Consider the following 20,261-nt stretch of genomic DNA (forward strand, 5'->3'; position numbering starts at 1 on the left):
TTACCTCCTCCCTCTGACAGGAATTTAAAACAGGTTCTTACAATAAATGAAAAGAAAGACCTGTATATAACTATTTATATCGTTATATTTTTAAGATGCATGCAAAGTGATTCATAAATGACTGTCATAGTAAAAAAGTGCAACATGTGACCATAGTGAATAGTGCTCATGTGACATATACAATATGTACACTAGTGATTTTCAATATAGACAATTTATGCAGATATATACAAAGTTGATTTTCAAAAGAGGCCATCCACTAATACAAATTTACAGAATCCCATCTGCTGCTTGTCAATTTGGGTTTCTGGAGTATTGGGGCCAATTGAAATGATGTTGACGTTTCAACCCTTCGCGTGCCTGGGTGATTGAGGTCGCAGCGGGTCTTTCTCAAGACAGGTGTAGCATGCACGACAGTCCTGGAGTTCAAGTGCAGATGAGTCACCTGCAATTAGTGAATTGCAGGAGTCACCTACAGTCAGCTAGCTGACTAATTGCAGCATCCCTGAAAGCAGTCGAGAATCGCACGGACGATTTCGTTCACGTCTTCGGATTTGACAACTTCAATTCATTTCAATCCAGTCCAGGTGACTCATCTGCACTTTAACTCCAGGACTGTCGTGCTTGCTACACCTGTCTTGAAAAAGACCCGCTGCGACCTCAATCACCCAGGCACGCGAAGGGTCGAAACGTCAACATCATTTCAATTGGCCCCAATACTCCAGAAACCCAAATTGACAAGCGGCACATGGGATTCTGTAAATTTGTATTAGTGGATGGCCTCTTTTGAAAATCAACTTTGTATATATCTGTATAAATTGTCTATATTGGAAATCACTAGTGTACATATTGTATATGTCACATGAGCACTATTCACTATTGTCACAGGTTGCACTTTTTTACTATGACAGTCATTTATGAATCACTTTGAATGCATCTTGAAAATATAAAGATATAAACAGTTATATACAGGTCTTTTTTTCATTTATTGTAAGAACCTGTTCTGAATTCCTGTCAGAGGGAGGAGGTAATATTGCCTGCAAATAGAATCAACAAATCAGTTGTTTCACTACCCGACAGAACCAATTTTTTCTTCAATCATAATTTACCCAGGTTCTGAGGGACACAGGGTCAACCCAAGTTTTCTTGAAAAACAGAACTCTTAATGCAGCAGAAGGTGAACATCTTGCGCACTAGTAGACAACTTCTGCAGCCAAACTCTAAATCCGGCTTGAAGACTTTTTGTGGTGGTAAGAGTTATGACTATCAACCCCATTTAAGGCAGTTCTTCAGGCCAGGCTTAGATTGCAATTCAGATCCAAATGTCTCTTCTTGGATCAAATGGAGAACTCTAGGAGAAAGCAAGCATAATGCTTCATTGTATATAAGATTGCATTTTCGGCTCTTTCAGAATGCTTCCACTCAGGCCAAAGATTCAACAAGAGTTTAGTTGAACCCATTGGTAACATCCTCTTGCTTAATTCTTATGGTAAAAGAATAGGTGGTAACATACAAATTGTCTGAAGATAAATTTGATATTCCTGACTCTGATACCCTTTGTCGTGTTTCTTGAAGACAATTTGTTCTAATCTGTACTACAAAGATGAGACGGACATGTTCTACTTCGAGGATGCAGGAGTTGAGATCCCGATCCTGTAAGCTTGATAATTTGCTTAACTGCAGTGTCCCTTTCTGGTAATGACTACTGTGGTCAGTCTGCGCCCGTCCGCGACCGGACACGGCCCAGGGCCACCACCCCTGGTCCTGACAACCGAATCCTTTGGAGTAGGAACGATCTTGTAAGTCCACCATTACTTGCACACCCGGCCTTCACACCATAAACATAGGGGAGGAAGAAGGTTGCAGACACTGTCAATTCCGATTTAGTACATTGATAGCTGATACCCGGAGCAGCCCCAGCTTGTCCTGTGGCTTGCTCAACGTGAGATCGCTATGATGCCATAAGCTTGATATTTACGACCTACTTGTGGATAGACAACTGGACCTGCTATTCCTCACAGAAACGTGGTTGGATGCTCACTCTGACCCGACATCATTTAGGCATTACCAGAAGAATACCTGATGGTGAGATTGGACAGACCCGAGGGCAGAGGGGGGGGGGGGCTATAGCTATTGCATTCAAACAGCAGCTTGCCTGTCAATTGGAATTAGTCCATATGGCGGGAAGCGAAGCTGGTGTTTTCACCATAAAAATTAATGGGGGCACTACGGTGAAGGGTTATTTAATTTACCGTCCCCCAGGACCCCTGGCAAGGTTTAAAGGTAACCTACTAGAGTGCGTCACGGAGATAGCGTTGCGGAGAGATAAGTTTCTGCTACTCGGAGATTTTAATATGCATTTAGAGGATCTGTCGGACAAAGGAGCGATGGAGTTCCGTCAAGAACTTCAGGCCTTACAACTAGAGCTAAAGGGCCAGCTTCCAACACACCAGCATGGCCACTTGCTTGATCCAGTATTTGCGAACTGGGAGGAAGTCATAGCGGCTCTCCCTGTGCCCCTCCCCTGGACCGACCATTTCCTGGTACCATTTGAAATCCATCTCCTTAAACATAAGGTGACAGACCCCACTCCCCTTAACTACCTCAGGCGCAAATGGGCCAGGTTCTCCCTGCCAGAGTTCAATGAGGCTCTTATCGCAGAGGGCCCCCCTGGAGGTGATGATGCGGATTCGGCAAATAAATTGCTTAATGACCGCATCACGGTTGCCCTGGACCGTACGGCCCCTCTAGGCCGGCCGAAGGAGGGCGGCCGTAAACAGAGAACGGCACCTTGGTTCAATGAGGAACTGCATTGCGCTAAGAGGGATTGTAAGCGAGCAGAAAGGCAGTGGAGGGTAGCCTATGACAGCCAGGCGAGAGAGAGATATCTCGTCAATAGACGGGCATATCACAACCTAATCAGGAGAGCGAAAACTGCCCACTATGCCGATAGGATCATGGATGCAGAGAATTCAGCGAAAGAGTTGTTCTGCGTTTATAAATCCCTGGTCGTCCCCAAGTCCTCGGTAGGACTAGAGGATTGTTCAGTTGCTGCCTGCAATCGCATTGCTGACTATTTTGGCGACAAAGTGTCAAATTTATTCAGCCTTTCCCGTCCAACCCTTGGCAGGGGGAGAGTTCGAAGCATCAGTAAGTGAGGCAGATGGACAAAATCTGTTGCTTAACTTCTCCACCCCACCAGTAGAAGACCTGATCAAAATATGTAGATCCGTGAAATCAGGCTCCCCACGGGATCCAGCATCACCTAAACGGCTGGGGGACAGCTTGACGACACTAGAACCATACATTAGGCATCTGTTGGATGTCTCCTTCAGTTCCAGCACTATGCCTAGGGAATGGAAACAAGCTATGGTGCTTCCCCTCCGCAAGAAGCCTAATATCCGCTTCGAAAAGCTGGAGAATTTGCGTCCCATCTCCCTCCTACCCTAATTCTCTAAAGTGGCGGAGAAGGTGGCCAATTTGCAGTTGATGCAATTTGTGGAAGATACCAATCTTCTACATCCCACCAAGTTTGGGTTCCGGCCTCGACACTCAACGGAGTCAGCGCTCCTCATGGCATCCGAAACCATCAGGCAGGGTGCCGACGAGGGCCATTCTATGGCCTTGATCCTTCTGGACCTTAGCGCTGCGTTCGACACTGTAGCACATTCCATCTTGCTACAGTGTCTGAACAAAGGAGGGGTAGGAGGTGCAGCGATAAAATGGATCCAATCGTTTCTATCTGGCCGAGGTTTCCAAGTCAGGCAGGGCAACTGCTACTCCGAGCGAGTAGCCTTGGACCAGGGGGTGCCGCAGGGCTCGTCCCTGAGTCCAACTCTTTTCAATCTGTACGTTGCCCCGGTTGCCACCATAGTGGAGAGTCACGGTTTGCGCATGGTGTCGTACGCCGACGACACGCAGCTGGTCATCTCCCTATCGCGTGCACCCGGTCTCGCGGCAGACATCTTCAGAGTATGCATGCAAGACCTAGCTGCCTAGATGTCTGCCAACTGCCTTAAGCTCAACGGAGGCAAGACTGAGGTGCTGGTGGTGGGGGGAGACCGAGCGGCTTGGACGTCGGCGTGGTGGCCACCTTGCCTGGGACCAGCACCTATTCCCTGCCAAGAGGCGAGGAATTTAGGTGTCTGGTTCGATTACAACCTAACTTTCGGACCCCAGGTGAATCGGGTGGTTGGGACTTGTTTCGGGATCCTCAAGACCCTCAGGAAGGTTCTGGAGCTCCTTCCTATCAAAGCCCGCCAAACACTAGTGCATGCACTAGTCACGTCCAAGATGGACTATGGCAACCTGCTCTACCTGGGGACTCTTGAAAAGAATCTGAGCCGCCTGCAGGTTCTACAAAATGCTGCAGCCCGGTTGGTTCTCAGACTGCCCAGAAGATCAGCTTCTAAAGCCGCGCTCCAGGCCCTGCACTGGCTTCCAGTGAGAAGCAGGGTGGAATTTAAAGCATTATGCACCTGTCATAGGATCGTCAACGGCAGGGCACCTCTTCCCCTGCAGGGTCTGCTGACACAATACGAGCCCTCTCGTTCTCTCAGATCTTCTGGCTCGGGGCGCCTGTCCATCCCTAAGGTGTCCAAAGCACGGATGGGCGGCAGATCCTTCAGGTATCTGGCTGCATCTAGCTGGAACAAACTTCCTGTGGCGTTGCGCCTGGAACCCTCGGAGCCCATTTTCAGAGCCAAACTAAAAACATTTCTATATGCCCGGTAGTGGGTTCCAACCTTAGTACCTTCTCCGGCTAGCGCTCGCATCCTAGCGCGGGGACACGCCGTTGTGCGTCACCAAGTGCTTTACAAGACCCCCTATTATTATTATTATTATTATTATTATTATTATTATTATTATTATTATTATTAAGCGGAGCATGAGCAGCACACACATGAGATAGTCCAGGTGTTTTTCCAGAGGACTTCTGCAAAGGAGTACTTTGCTATTGACCTTGAATGCGTCTGTGTGTTACAGTTCTCCTTTGACATGGGAAGCCTTTGAGATGTCGTTCTGCTCAACGGATGGACAGAGTTCTTCTCCACCAGTAAGATTCTTGTTTTGACCATCGGAATGTATTTCCGAATTTAAAGGAAAGCTGCAACTGTCCCCAAATATGGTTGTTTCAGTGTTGCCACATCAGTATCAATTCTCAGACCTTGGCTGTCTAGCTAGAAATAGGACCCCAGCCAATCCATGGCATTCAGGTCTTCAGTAAGAGGATGGTGGGAGAGTATTTTATCCATTTCATTACATTAGCAACTAAAGTCGTGAAATACTACCAATTGGATGTCTACTCTTGTGAAATCACTCAAGGGTTGTACAGCTAGGATGGTCTGTATCACAGGTTTGAGTTAAGATTCCTCCGATTTAGCTATTGCTTTAGAGAATAACGTTAAATTGTTACACATTCAGCTACTCATTAGGTTTGGTCAATAAATGGCAAAGATTGCTGACTCAAAACAAATCAGTCCTGCAATACTTGTCGTATGCAAAATAATTTTGTTTTATGCAGCTCCTGTTTAATGCAGAAGTGAATTATTTTTTTCCAAATGGTGGGTGTGCTGTGTTGGGTATAAATGCCTGCTCCAGTTTCCTGCATCTGGTTAGCATTTTATAATGTTTCCTTCTGGTTTCGTTCGTTTTTTTGCCATTTCACAAAGGATATGGCAAAGATATTTAAATATTGTGCGACGAGTTTCATAAACCTTTTGAAAGCGTTGCTGCTCCCAACTGAAACTTGGTTTCACATTTCACAATGTGTCGTCTCAATTTCACTAATGATGGTACCAGAAACTACACATGCTATCCAAAAAGCAATAGTCAACCAGGCATTTCTGAAAATAAACTCTTTGTTAGAAAGTCCATACTGTTCTTGAAGTAAGAGTATTTACAAAATAAGCAACAATACAGTTTCTGAAGGTTGAAAAAGAAAATCTTTTATTCACCAAAAAAAGTAGATGACCATTTTTTGATATATTAAAAACCTTAAAGTTGGTGGGTAGCAAAGGCTATGTTTGAACATTAGTACAGTAGCTTGATCATTTAAACTGTTCACTTGTAAACGTGCCCTAGATACCTAATCTCCTATTGAAATCCATGGAAAGCCATACTTTCACTTGGGACTCATTGAAAACTGAAGCTCTTCAAACTTTCAGAACTGCATGTTTTCAGAAATGAATCACATTTTCAGTGGAACAGCATTCTGCAGTTTGGAACTCTGCATGGCGGACCTACAGTCCTCTATATCTTTAAATGTGTGTGTGGGATAGGTGGAAATAACATGCTTGATTGTTTCCATCAGATGGGAATGGGACACCTAGAAACCCTTGAATGTAGAAGATCATGGTTAACAGAGGATCGTGCAACTCACTGATCCAGGAAACATTTATAATTGTCAAAGGTTTAAACTAGCCTTTATTTGCAGATTTCTTTATTTTATTAGGCGTATCAAATACAACTACAACTGTGCTTGCCTTCTACTCAGCATAATAGAATTTCTGTTTTCCTTAGTGTCGCTGCCTTTGAAGAACGGATTGAACCTTTTAGGCTACACGAAGATGATCTGGACCAAGACGTGGCAGACAAAATGAAAGAAGATGAACCATGGAGGATAACTGATAATGAGATTGAATTATATAAAACAAAGGTACGTTTTACCTTGCCAGCCTACTAGTGCAGCCTCAACCCTCACCTTTGTCAGAATTGTGTTAACTATTTTAACCCCTTCGCTGGGGGAGGGGGGTCCGAGCGCGGCGCTCCCTTACTCAAGACGGCGCCATGCCTTCATGAGTAGCAGGGTGCGATCCCACCCACTCACTAATTCGCCCGCACAGGGTGGGAATTAGTGCCGCGTGGACGGAGCAGCAGTTGGATGACTGCTCCACGCAGTCATGAGCACACGCCGCCTGTGGTGCATGGTGGCTTGGAGCTGTCATGAGCACGAAAGCGGTTAAATGGATCAGCACTTTTTCTAATTGTGTTTTCTTCTGTCCTATATTCAAACTCGAAGGTTACGTTTTTTCTGATACTTGCTTTTTTCAGTCCTACATTTCTCTTTCTTGATTTGTAATAAACTACTCATGAAATGTTCTGTTAATTTTTTGGAGCGAACAGATGTTATGTAACAGTTATATCTGCAAATGAATGTTCATTATTAACAGGAAGCTAATGTATACTCAGCCTCTTGTCCTGGGCTTCTCCCTTTCTTAGTGTGTTAATGTTGTGTAACCTAATGGTTTACTTCTCAAAGCTGTCAAGCCCACCCTGCAAAGTCTACACTACGTTATTCATATGAAGGCACAGATCCTCCCTCCTATACTCCGCTGCGCACCCTAACCAATTACCTGTTTTTACTAGTCCTTTGGACAATAATCTAGTCAAAATGGTGGGGGGGGGAGGGTTCTGAGGTGCTCTCCCCTCTTGTATAAGTTGACTGCCTTGCATTCCTCTATCATTTTTCTCCATATGCCTTTTACTTATTGAGCTGCCTATATAACTTTAGCACACAATAAGTCTGAATACTCTGCACGGTGGAAGAGACCCGTGCTAATGAGATGTGGCAAGGTGTTTATCTAAACGTTTTACCAAGTGATCAAGCAGTGTACAGTGTATCCTCCCACAGTCCAGTTTTCGAAATGGGTGATACAAAGCAGCTTGAATGTGGATTTTCTGGCAACCGGTAACCAATGCAGGGCTTTCAAGGCAGCAGAGATGTGGGCGTGTGGCTTTATATGTAAGAGTAGTCTGGCAGCAGAGTTCTGTCCCCTTTGTAGTCCTTTCATAGTTGTTAAAGGTGATTGGTGATAGAGGCTATTGGTGTAATCGAGTTTGGACAGAACAAGAGAGATGGTAGCCTGGACCTTGTGTGGAAATTCCAGATGGGGGAAGATGCATCGCAGAGTTTTTATAGTAACAAAGCTTCATCTTGCTAGTTTGTCCACAAGGGCATTCATTGATTGCTTTGAGTCCATGGCCATTCGGAGGTTTGTTTATTTTCGTTGGTACTCTAGGCTTTTGTTCCCAGATCATCAGGCCATGCGGCAAGCGGGTCATAATTTTTCCAATCACCACACATGAGTATTTCCATTTTGGAAGCATTCAATTTTAGATGGCTCCATGACATCCATTGACCCTCGACTCTGAAACAACTGAAAATGGGTGAGTTTCTAATGTCTTTGGAGTATTCCAGTTAAAGTAGTATCTGCAGTCATCTGCATAGTTATAGCATGTTAGGTGACATTGATTGATCAGTGCCGGTAATGGCTTCATGCAGATGTTGGAAAGCATGGGTGAAATGATAGCCCTGTGGGACCCCTGCATTTGGTGAAGTACGGTTTGGGCGTGAAAGGGGGAGTCTGGATGACAATAGTTCTCTTGTGAAAGTAGGAAATGAATCCCCTCTATTCCTGCTGCGTAGAGTCTTTGCATCAGCGTGTCATCGTCAACCGTGCCAAAGGCAGCGGAGAGGTCCCAGAGAAGTAGTGCAGCAACGCTGTCGCATTCAACGGTGTTCTTAAGGTCATCCTAGATGGTAACGAGTGCATATTCTGTTTCTCTTCCAGGACTGGATCCGGTTTGGAAGTTCGAAAGTATGGCATGTTCTTCATTGAATTATGACATCAGGGCGAATGCTGCCCTTTCTATCAGGTTGTTAAGAAAGGTCCATTTGTAATCGGTCTGTAGTTGTGGGGGTTCTGTGGGTCCTGATTTGTTCTTCAGTAATTGGCGTATGTATGACTTTTTGATTTCTTCTGGAAATATTCCGTAGTTAAGGAATTGTTGATGATTCTTACTGGTGTGGCAGCAGAGGCTGTTAGAGTTGTTGTGAAGGTTTGTGGTGGACACTGGTCAGAAGTGCTGCTGGCAGGCCTGCTTGCTTTGACCAGGTCCATAAATTCATAGTGTGAAATTTGTTGGAAGGAATGGAGAGGCTGGGTTAGAGTATTCTTGGATTGCTATTTTGGAAAAGGGTCGGCGCTTGTGCTTTTCTTTGTTTTAAATAGAAGTCCAATGTGTCTGCTTTGGCCCTGTAATTATTTGCCAGTTGAACTGTAAAATCTTGAGTAACGTGATGAGCTGCTTCTAGGCAAATTGGTTTACGAAATTCTGTAAGAACTTTATAGAACTCTTTATTTGCAGTCTGTACAGTACCTTTTCTTAGCTTTTTTTTTTATAGCTGACTTGTATAATCTGTTAAGTTTCTATAGGTGCAGTTTGTTTTGATTGGTGTTTGTTTCGAGCCGGGCATGCTGTAGCGTTCTCATTTGCTCTTTTATCTCTCTTATCTCGGTATTTCTCCATGGTGCCTGTTTTCTTTTGTTCTGTTGTGGTGTTGGAGTGTTAGTAGGACATTGAAAGCTTCTAGTATAGCCTCTGATCTGGTCTTTTAACAGACTTTATTGTGTCAGATCTGTACTGGATGCTAGTTGTGTTACTAAGCGTTTCAAATTGAGTCTGTGCCACGGTCGATAGGTGGATGCACCTAAGGTGGTGGTCGGTGCGTTGCTTTTATGTTGGAAAGTAAGAAAATGGTGGTCTGACATTGTGATTGGAGTCATCGTTTGAAAGGTAGCAAGTTCTGTATTTGCAATAATTAACATCTAGAATGTCAAGCGATGTGTGTGGATTTGTGGACGATCTGATTCAGGTTCAGTGAGTCTAGGCCAGTGATGATTGTTTTTGGGTGGGGCATATTGGGTTTGTCAAACCAAATGTTAAGGTCACCCAGAATGCATAGGTTGGAGTGTAGTTTTATCCGATTTGAAAGTGTCTGGAAATGTTGCATTCCTAGGTGGAAGTCTGTAAAGAAGCAGGAAGTTACAGGAAGATGGTGTATGATTGCATCTGGTGAAAAGGGCCTCTCAACCTTGTATGGAGACGTCGTCCGCTTTAGTGTTATGTAATGTTTTCCTGAACACAACAGCTCAACCACCTCCTTTTGCCTATACAATTTTGTGTGATAGTTTGATAGCCTAGAGGAATGAATGAAGCTTACGTATGGTACTTGACACGGTTTGCTCCATCAACCTTGTTATTCACTTATCGGAAGTTGATTTGGAAGGATCGCTTTTGGTTTTTTTTTCAACATGAACAATAAGTAATAGAAGGCATACTTGAATGAATTTGACCATGTGCAGTAGGTTGAGCTGCTTTCTAGACGGTTGTTTTTCCCTCACTGTGCCACTTTAAATGGGGACATGCCATGTGCAAAGCAGTCTTAGTCCTGCTCAATTTGCAACTGTCCAACCTCATCTGCTAGGCCAGGTCTTCACCAGAGGTGAATATAAGCAACTTCAGACTGGTTTTGACCTACTTGGCTTTTGTGAGGTATCACTTAAATCCTGTGACACAGTGAGCAGGAGGCCCACATCTGAAATATCAGTTGCACTTTGAGTGCCTACTGCAGCAAACAAGTGATAAAGGGAATGTTTGAATTAAACTGTCTTAGCAGACTTCCTTGCCAGTTTCTTCAACCATAATTTATCGCTTGCTATGTCACTCTAGACCAAAAACTGGACTGGGTTTCAGTCCATAGCAATTACCACTGGATAGGAGTAATAAAAAAAACTACCTTCACTTTTATTTCTTGGCCAACAGTTTGCTTTGACTAGGTTTACCTCTCTGGTAAATCATCTAACTTGTGCCACATTGCTTCTCACTCCCTCGAGTATTTTTACATGTTTGTGGAACCTTTTATGTACCATGGACTCCTGCCAATAACTGACCTAGATAGACTGAGCTAGATTGAATAAAAGAAAAATGCCTTAGGATCAACTCTGACAAGACTGCAATTATTGCTGTTGGGGGCAGAATGGAATTTATTAGGGCTTCGCATTTTGGCTCAGAAGATGGCCATTCTCAACTGGTAAATACTGTAGAAAATCTGTGGTTCAATTTTAGTCAAGTTCTTTCGCTACAGTCTCAGATTTCAGAAGTTTCATTTACCTGTTCATTACCTAAAACAGCTTCCCATCTATGTCTTGCCTCAAATTGGCAGGTCGAATGTTCATTCATGCCAGTGGTAAGCTGCAGCATATGATTATGCTACGATTATGTGCCTTAGGCTCTCAAGTCTTCCTGAACCTCCTTTTATATAGTTTAAAATTCTGCTGTTCAATTAGCTTTAGAAGTTGTAACTAAAACTCCAGGTTTGCTGTCACTGCTGGTTGTGAAAAGATCTGTTTATGGACATGAAAAGATTGTGGTAGCATTTACACAAAGCTGCACATGACTTTTCAAACTTGTGTGCCACTGTCAGGCTAATTTTGCTGTTGCCTAAAAGCATTGTGGAAAATGCAGTCTTTGTTTCTTTCATTCACTCTTTTAGACTTCATGTAATAGTAAACTGATCAAACTGCTTTGGTAGCGGTTTTAATGCTGAGCTTCGCATGCAAGTTCCATGTAAAGCCAGTTTATCTGCATCTCCTAGATTTGTCAGTAGGGCTGTAAGCAGCAGTTGAGGCTCAAGGTACTCGGTCTCTCAATCAACCCTGTTAGCTAGAGGCCACCCTTGGTGGTGCCATACGCTGATCATAGTGAACATGAATTTGCACCCACCCAAGTATTTCTCAAAGCATGCATAATCACTTGAATCTTCATCCATCGATCTTTACCTTTGCTGTCGTGGCTGCCACTGAAGCTAGTACTAGTTATCAAGGCCCATTTCCTAATGCAGACTCTCTTTTGAAAGAAGTCCCACTGAAAACAACTGGCTCAAACGATCTGTTCAATAAATATCAGCTACCCAAAAACATTCAGATCATTGTCTTGAGAAATCACTTGCTCAGTCTAGCGTGGTCAGGTCTTCCCTGAATGGCAAGGTTGCACTTTTCTACATGGATAAGAATGAAACCTGTTTAAGTGATCTTAAATAAAACTTTACCAAACTGAAGGTTTCGTGCTCCGACTAATGCCAGTGACCTCACAGCGAACTAAAGCTTACACCTCTGGCAATCAAAGTCTGCAAGCTCTCTGCCAGAAACTTCGTGTTCGAGGCATGTGGGCTGCTGAATTCATATCTGTGCATAGATCGCCGCCTAGTGTTGGGTCCGGATGATTGCACATTGTTGTCCTGGAAGAGTCTTCGAAGTATCACGAGATAGGTGGCTCCTCCCCTGGACTACAGTGCGCATGGGCATCCTCTCCATCCTCAGATTGTTTTTTTCCGCCATTGGGTTCGGATGTACTTTCTCGACTCTAGTTCGGAAACTTTGTATTAACTCTTTCCTAAGGCCAAAAGGCCTTCATAGCTTCTGTATTGTCTCGTTCGGTGCCTGTTTTTCTTTTCCAGTTCTTCGAACCGGACGTCGGAAGCAGTTTCTCGTTTTCGACACCAAAGGCACAGACTACGACGACGATGGATCGGAGCCCGTTCAAACGATGCCCCGTCTGTAATTCGAAATACCCCCACATTGATGTGCACCCAGTGTGCAATAAATGTTTATCCCCCGAGCACGACTAGGCCAGCTGTATGGCCTGCTCGAAGTTCCACTCCAAGAAGACGCTTCGAGTTCGACGCGCAGCAAGACAGTCAGTGCAAAAGTCGGCGCCCGAGCCGGTCAACATCTTCGAGGCCGGTGACGAAGAAGGCGCCGAAGAAGAAGATCCTGCGAGCAGTCGGAACCAGCGTCGGAGCATGACTCCAACTTCGAGGTGGACGAACAAGATGAGGAATATGTCCACGAAGAAGACGTCGTTGAGGTAGGGGACGACGAAGGGGCCATCTGAGCGGTCTATGACTACTCCAGTGATGAGCCAGGCCCAACCACAGTAGCGGGGCCTACAACTGACAATACGCTCCATACGGCTCAGGTCGAGGCATCGCCGAAAGGCCTTAGCCAAGATCTTCCTTTACATTCTATAGCCCCGCGTCCAACCCAGGCTAAGAATACTTCGAAGGAGCAATCAGTCGATTCTTCAAAACCGAAACCTACAGAGCCGAAACCGAAACTACTTAAGGTGGTCGTCGGATCGACGCCAGTCAAGTCAAAGACTATAGACGACGCTTAGGCGTCGAAAGGGGCCGTCGCCTCGAAGACTGGAGCGTCGAAGCAGAGCTCGACCGTCAAACACGTTACCTCGACGCAGTCCACGTCGACGCACAAACATGGCGACAAGGCCAAAGGCCTCCAGACCAAGAAGGCTGTCGAGCCGAAGATTTCAGCGCTCAAGCCGCTACTAAGCAAACAACTAGAGTCGAAAACCAAAGCTGACCCGAAACAGCAAGCGACATCGATGCCCAAGGCCGTGCATGCTACACACCGGGAGCCCGAGTCGACGCAATCAAGCAAGCGTACTACGGAGTCGCCGAAGCAGCTCGGATCGACCACTACGGCAAGCTCCAAAATGGTCGGCCACCCTCCGATTAAATTCGGTCTTTCACCAACGGCTTGAGCCAAGCATCTCGAACACCACAAAGGCACCGACCCTTCTAAAATGTTGTCTGCGCCTTCGAAGCCCACCCCTGAAGGGGTTGTGTTCCAAGAACCCTTGTACGACAACCAGTCGAAACTCTTCATCGACTCTTAATCAGGCAGGCTTGCCATCCATAAACGGAAGATCGCACCTGAACATCCCTTGGAGGGTTATAAAATCCCTCTTAAACGGAAGTAAGACTCGGCTACCTCACCAGTTCTCTTTGAACACGTTGAGAACTATTCACAACAGATGGCATATTCTCCAGCACAAAGTGAGGAGGACATGGGTGATGATTATGGTCAGGCGGCCTTCACTTATCACGCTGACACTGACCAGGAGAAACCTCCGCAATGGTCTGATGCTGTAGATCAAACTGTAGATCCTGATGATCCACAAGCTGCGCCGGACGCTCAGTCCTACAACGTCAAAACCTCGCCAACTGAAGACACGGCGGCGTTTAACACTTTGATAGAGAGGGCAGCCCTCAACCATGACGTGGAGATGCACGCAGAACCTGTGGAAGAAGATTTCTTATTTGACACTTTCTCCACCTCTGAAAGATCCACAATGACTTTGCCTATGTTAAAAGGGGTCCTCAAGCATGCTGCTGACATTTTCAAAGAACCCACAAAAGCAAGGGTTATCAACCCAAGGATTGAAAAAAAATATAGGCCAGCTCCAGTGGACCCCACCTACATCAAAGTCCAACTCCCATTGGACTCCCTCGTAGTGGCCAATGCCCGCAAGAGGGCAAACTCGCAAACTAGTGGTGACGCTCCTCCTCCGGACAAAGAATAAATATCTTGGAGGCGTCAGGAAAGCAAGTGGCAGCACAGGCTGCTAATATTTGGAGGATTTCAAATACACAGGCCCTATTGGCTAGATAGGATAGGGCTCACTACGACACACTAGAACAGTTGTTGCAACACCTGCCTGATTACAAAGAGTGAGCAGAAATGATCATACAGGAGGGGAAGTTAATTTCTAATGCATCCATCAAATGCGCACTGGATGCGGCAGACACGGCAGCTAGAGCCATTAACACTAGTGTAATGTTCAGACGTCACGCATGGCTCCGCATCTCTGGGTTCAAACCCGAGATTCAAACAACTTTGCTCAACCAGCCGGTTTACCCAGACTTCCTTTTTGGTCCCGAGGTAGACACAACCCTCAAAGATAAAAAAGGGCACTGAGACAGCAAAATCCATGGGGGCTCTGCAATCACAGCAGTTTCGGGGCAGTTCCTTTCGTTGCTCCAGTAATAGGGGAGCCTCTAGAGGACAGGCTTTACAGCAAGCCCAGTACACCAAAGGGAGCGCGCAATCCACTTATACAAAACACCAGGGTTGGATACCATGGGAACAGCGCCAAGGGCAGAGGACATGGCAATAACAATGCCAGATCCTCCTCTCCCAACAAACAGTGACGTCTTGTCACTGCCCCCGACCATCTTAACACCTGTCGGGGGAAGACTCCAGCAGTTCCTGCCAGTCTGGGAAGGCATTACCACGGGCAGGTGGGTAAGACAACTTATCCAATACGGCTATTGTCTAGAACTAACCTCCACCCCCAACCCAACCCCCCACTCCCCCAACATACCCCCAAGGCACCGTCCTATGTCCGCAGAGCACATGCACTTATTGCAGCAAGAAGTACTCTCCATGCTCCAAAAAGGGGCAATAGAGCTCATGCCTGCAGAAGAACGAGGTACAGGAGTGTACTCTCTGTACTTCTTAATCCCAAAAAAGGACGGTTCCCTGCGGCCCATTCTAGACCTCAGACCCCTCAACCAATACATACTGTCGGAACACTTTCATATGTTAACCTTACAGCAGGTCCTGCCGTTGCTCAGTCAGGGCGACTTCCTAGCGACCCTGGACCTCAAGGATGCATATTTCCACATTCCCATTCACCCAAGTCACAAAAAATATCTCAGGTTCACCATCAACAATCAGCATTACCAATTCAAGGTCCTGCCTTTCTGGGTCACCACTGCCCCCAGAGTGTTCACCAAGTGCTTAGCGACTGTGGCTGCGCACCTTCGAAGACAACACATTCATGTCTATCCCTACCTGGACGACTGGCTTGTTCAAGCAAAGTCGGCCCTGCAGTGTGCCAGCCACATGTCACGCACAATTCACCTCCTTCAGTCTAGGGTTCTCACTCAACTACGCAAAGTCGCACCTGCAGCCGCCCATGTGCAGCAGTACCTAGGGGCGACATTGAACACTCTGACGGCAACAGCGCAGCCAAATTCTGCAAGAGTCAACAGCATGCAGCTGCTCATTCGGAGGTTCAGGCCTCAACAATCGCTCCCAGCGCAGGTGTTCATGCAGCTGATCGGTATGATGGCCTCCTGCATATTCATAGTCCCGCACGCGAGGCTGCACATGCGTCCCCTTCAAGATTGCTTAGCACAACAGTGGAACCAGGCTCATGCCCATCTAAAAGACCTAGTGTTGGTGACCGGTCGTGCATACAATTCTCTGCATTGGTGGAATCCACAAAACCTGTGCAGGGGAGGACCGTTCCAAGAGCCTGTCCCACAGATAGTGCTAACGACGGGCGCATCTCTCCAGGGTTGGGGAGCGCATGTCCTCCATTACACTGTGCAGGGACTATGGACGGCACAACAGCAGAAGATGCATATCAATCTATTGGAGCTGATGGCAATCTTCATGGCACTGAAAGCGTTCAAGTTGCACCTGTGCAACAAGGTCGTGTTGATCCGGACGGACAACATGACTGCCATGTATTACATCCAGAAACAGGGAGGCACACACTCCCCGCAGCTATCTCACCTAGCCCAGAGCATGTGGAAGTGGGCCATTCAGAGGAACATCTTCCTCATGGCGGAACGTCTCCCGGGCATAGACAACCAGATGGTGGACCTACTCAGCAGGCACAGTCATCGGATGCACGAGTGGGTGATTCACCCCTCGGTACTCCAGCCATATTTCCAGCAGTGGGGTCATCCAGAGATCGACCTCTTCGCCACAAAAGAGAATGCAAAATGCCAAAGCTTCGCCGGCAGGTTCCCAAACCCGCAGTCTCGGGGCAATGCGATATGGATGAACTGGTCAGTCAGATTTGCCTACGCTTTTCCCACAGCCCCACTCATACCGCTGGTGGCGCGCAAACTGCGGCAGCACTCCATGAAGCTCATCCTGGTTGCTCCAACGTGGGTACGGCAAGCTTGGTACACCACGTTCCTGGAACTTTCAGTGGTGCCTCGCCAACGGCTGTGCCTCACTCCCAGCCTCCTCACTCAGAGCTGTGGAGACATTCAGCACCCAGATCTGCAACAGTTGAGCCTAGCGATTTGGCTCCTGAGGTCATAGTTGCGCTACCTCAACTTGCCCCCTGAGTGTATGAACATCATCAAAGAGGCAAGGCGGCCTACATCTAGGACGTGCTATGCAGCCAAATGGAAACGTTTTGTCATATACTGTTCCAACAATGACATTAATCCACTAGATGCGTCCACGCAAAACATCATGTTACTTGCTGCATCTGTATCAATGCAATCTAGCATATAGTTACATTAGGATACATTTGGCTGCTATGGCCGCTTATCTTCAGAACAGGCAGCATCTTTCCCTCTTCAGAGTGCCTGTCATTAAGGCCTTCTTGGAAGGCCTTAAAAGAGTAATCCCCCCCCCCCAGACACCCTCCTTCGCCTGTCTGGAATCTAAACATCGTTCTCACCAGGCTCATGGGGCCTCCCTTTGAGCCTCTTCATTCTTGTGAGACAGTTTCTTACATAGAAAGTGGCTTTTCTAATAGCCATCACATCGCTACGAAGAGTCAGTGAGCTTCAAGCCCTGACAATTCAAGAGCCCTACCTACAAATTCATGCTAATAGGGTAGTGCTGCGCACCAACCCCAAGTTCATGCCAAAGGTGATCTCGCAGTTCCACATTAATCAAAACATAGAACTGCCAGTTTTCTTTCCAAACCCAGATTCAGTGGCAGACAGAGCACTGCACACCTTGGATGTTAAAAGAGCTCTCCTGTATTACATCGACAGGACAAAAGACTTTAGAAAGACTAAACAACTGTTTGTTGCCTTCTCTCCACACCACAAAGGCAACCCTATTTCCAAATCGGGTATAGCCAGATGGATTGTTAAATGCATACAAATCTGTTATCAAAAGGCTAAACGCACTTTAACAGTTCCCCCAAGAGCGCATTCCACACGCAAGCTAGGGGCATCCATGGCTTTCCTAGGTAACATTCCTCTAGAGGATATATGTAGAGCAGCCACATGGTCCACCATACATACATTTACCAAACACTACTGCGTAGATGTACACTCCAAACAGCAAGCTGCTGTAGGACAGGCTGTTCTCAGAACTCTTTCAGACTGCCATCGCTGGCACGGGCAACCGCCGCTAAGGAGGTAACTGCTATTTATTCTATGCACAGATATGAATTCAGCAGCCCACATGCCTCGAACGGAATATGCTACTTACCAGTATGCATCTGTTCTTGGCATGTAGGGCTGCTGACATTCATATCGCTCACCCTCCTCCCCGGTGCCTGTCGCAGCTGTAGCACTCAGAATCATTTTCAAGCATGGTCATCACTTTCAGTATTACACTCCATCTCTGCCACAATGGCGAAAAACAATCTGAGGATGCCCATGCGCACTGTAGTCCAGGGGAGGAGCCACCTATCTCGTGATACTTCGAAGACTCTTCCAGGACAACAATGTGCAATCATCCGGACCCAACACTAGGCGGTGATCTATGCACAGTTATGAATGTCAGCTGCCCTACATGCCAAGAACAGATGCATACTGGTAAGTAGCATATTCCTTCACACCAGTACCAGACTGCTGAATTCATCAAGAAAGTTGGATCATTATCATGTTACTCCATAATAGCATACATTGGCTGACCATAGAAGCAAGAGCTTAATTCAAATTGGCTTGTCTGGAATGCAAAGCAATTATACTTAACTTCTGAATAAGCTTTATTTGCCCAACCTTCTCTCTCGCTCGCATGGATAAAGAGAGTCAGAAGCAGGAGTTTTGTTCAATGTATCAAGATTCAGTACAGTCAAAGCTCAAATCGAGGAGCCACAGATCCTTTCGGGAACTCCCTTCCTGTTGATTGAGTACCTGCACCTCTTTCATTTCAAACAGACTTCTCATTGGAAGTTCCAGTTCAGGTTTTCCCACTAACCCGCCGTCCTGCACGAATCTTGTGGAGGGGAGAGGCGGAGAATAGAGGCTGCCACCGCGGCTCCCACCGCGGCTAGTAACTGAGGCCGTTAATCGCGACCTTGAGGCTCAGCAGCAAGCAAGCAGCGGCTGGCAAGGACTTTCTCTACTTTTGTAGGAAAAGTTTGGGGCCCCTGCCTTAAAGGATGAACCCTGGCAAGGTAAAGTATTTTTTGAAAAGGCGAGAACACACCGGGTTATGTGTACTGATTATTTCTGAGTATATTAGACATGTATGTAATAATTCATTTTCCACTCATAAAGATCTATTTGATATTTATTTTTTATGCATCTACGTTTATATGAAGCTTCAAACAGGAATGATGTTTTTTATATAATTCAGATTTTATGTGAAACTATCCTAATGTTTTGTATGTGAAAATGTCTTTTGTAAACTAAATAATCAAAATAAATATATAAAAAAGATAAAATAAGGAGATAGAAAAAGAGAAACATAAAGAGAAAAGAATATCAAAGATGCATACAAAATAAATAACATCAAATAGATCTTTATGAGTGGAAAATGAATTATTACATACATGTCTAATATACTCAGAAATAATCAGTACACATAACCCGGTGTGTTCTCGCCTTTTCAAAAAAGGACTTTCTCTACCACAGCTGGCATCCGCTTACGCAACCTCCCGAGTCTCCGCGACCCTCTCGCACTCCTAACGGCTTGCACGCCAGCCCGGTGCTCCTCCTGTGCACCTTGGCACCGAGCCGGTTGCAGCTGGGGCGTGGCTGGTGTGTGGTCCGTGGCTGATGCACAGAGGGAAGATTCAAGGGCCCAAGGCAACTGGGGAGAGGATTTGGCATCAGGGGGCGAAGAGGAGTGAAGCAAAGAGGGGCAGGCACCCAACAACAACTGCGAGGCAGCTCCTCTCCTTTCTGGTGCCCTTCTAGCCCCCATGTGGCGCCCTCTGCAGTCCAAGCAGGAGCTGGAGAGCCAGGAGTGTTTGTTGTCCGGCTGGAGCTCTGCTGAAGATCATTGTATCCAGGCGGAGCAGCGCCAGAAGTGAGTGGCAGCGAGTTCACAGCACGCAGTGGAAGCGGGTCCAGGGGTGGATGCTGGTGTAGTGAATGCATAGCATAGTGGAGCAAGTCCATGGCTCATGGGGTGCTGGCTCAGTTAGCCAGTGTGCCGCATGCGTTGTTTGCTGAATCCACTCATCATCCTCCCCCCTCACATAGCCCCTCACATGCATCGCTCCATAGGGTCACTGGCCACCCCATAGCACATTCAACCTCCAGCAGTGTCCACAGGAACAGGGCAAGGACAGGGCAATGGCCAGTGACAAAGGACGCACCACAGCGCTACAGAGGTTGTGCTAAAGCACTATAGCAGTGCTGCAGCAGCGGGTCACATTGTGCAGCAAGGAGTCGGCCACAACCGGAAACAACAAAACGCTGCCCGAAGCAAAGCGGGACGCCACTCGGTACAACTTGCAGGAGAGCACACAACGCCTAACAATGTAACGCAGAACAACCAAACAAGCCACTACTCTACTCTGTCCTGTCGGACACAGCTGCTGATCAGCTCCCTCAAACTTAATCGGGCCTAATGAGGTCAGGAAGAACAAGAACCATGCCACCCAGGACAGGG

The 20,261-nt window shown here is 46.5% G+C and overlaps 1 protein-coding gene across 1 annotated transcript in view; it reads left to right on the forward strand.

Moving 5' to 3' along the window:
• Window positions 1-20,261, forward strand: part of SLC12A2 (solute carrier family 12 member 2) — a 394,678-nt gene that overhangs the window by 349,727 nt on the left and 24,690 nt on the right. Inside the window, exon 25 of the mRNA XM_086961116.1 lies at window positions 6,523-6,658. Coding sequence (XP_086817242.1) covers window positions 6,523-6,658 — 136 coding nt within the window. The remainder of the gene's footprint in view (window positions 1-6,522; window positions 6,659-20,261) is intronic.

This window comes from Lissotriton vulgaris, chromosome 3_1, assembly GCF_964263255.1.
Source record: "Lissotriton vulgaris chromosome 3_1, aLisVul1.2, whole genome shotgun sequence".
Taxonomy (NCBI): Eukaryota; Metazoa; Chordata; class Amphibia; order Caudata; family Salamandridae; genus Lissotriton; species Lissotriton vulgaris.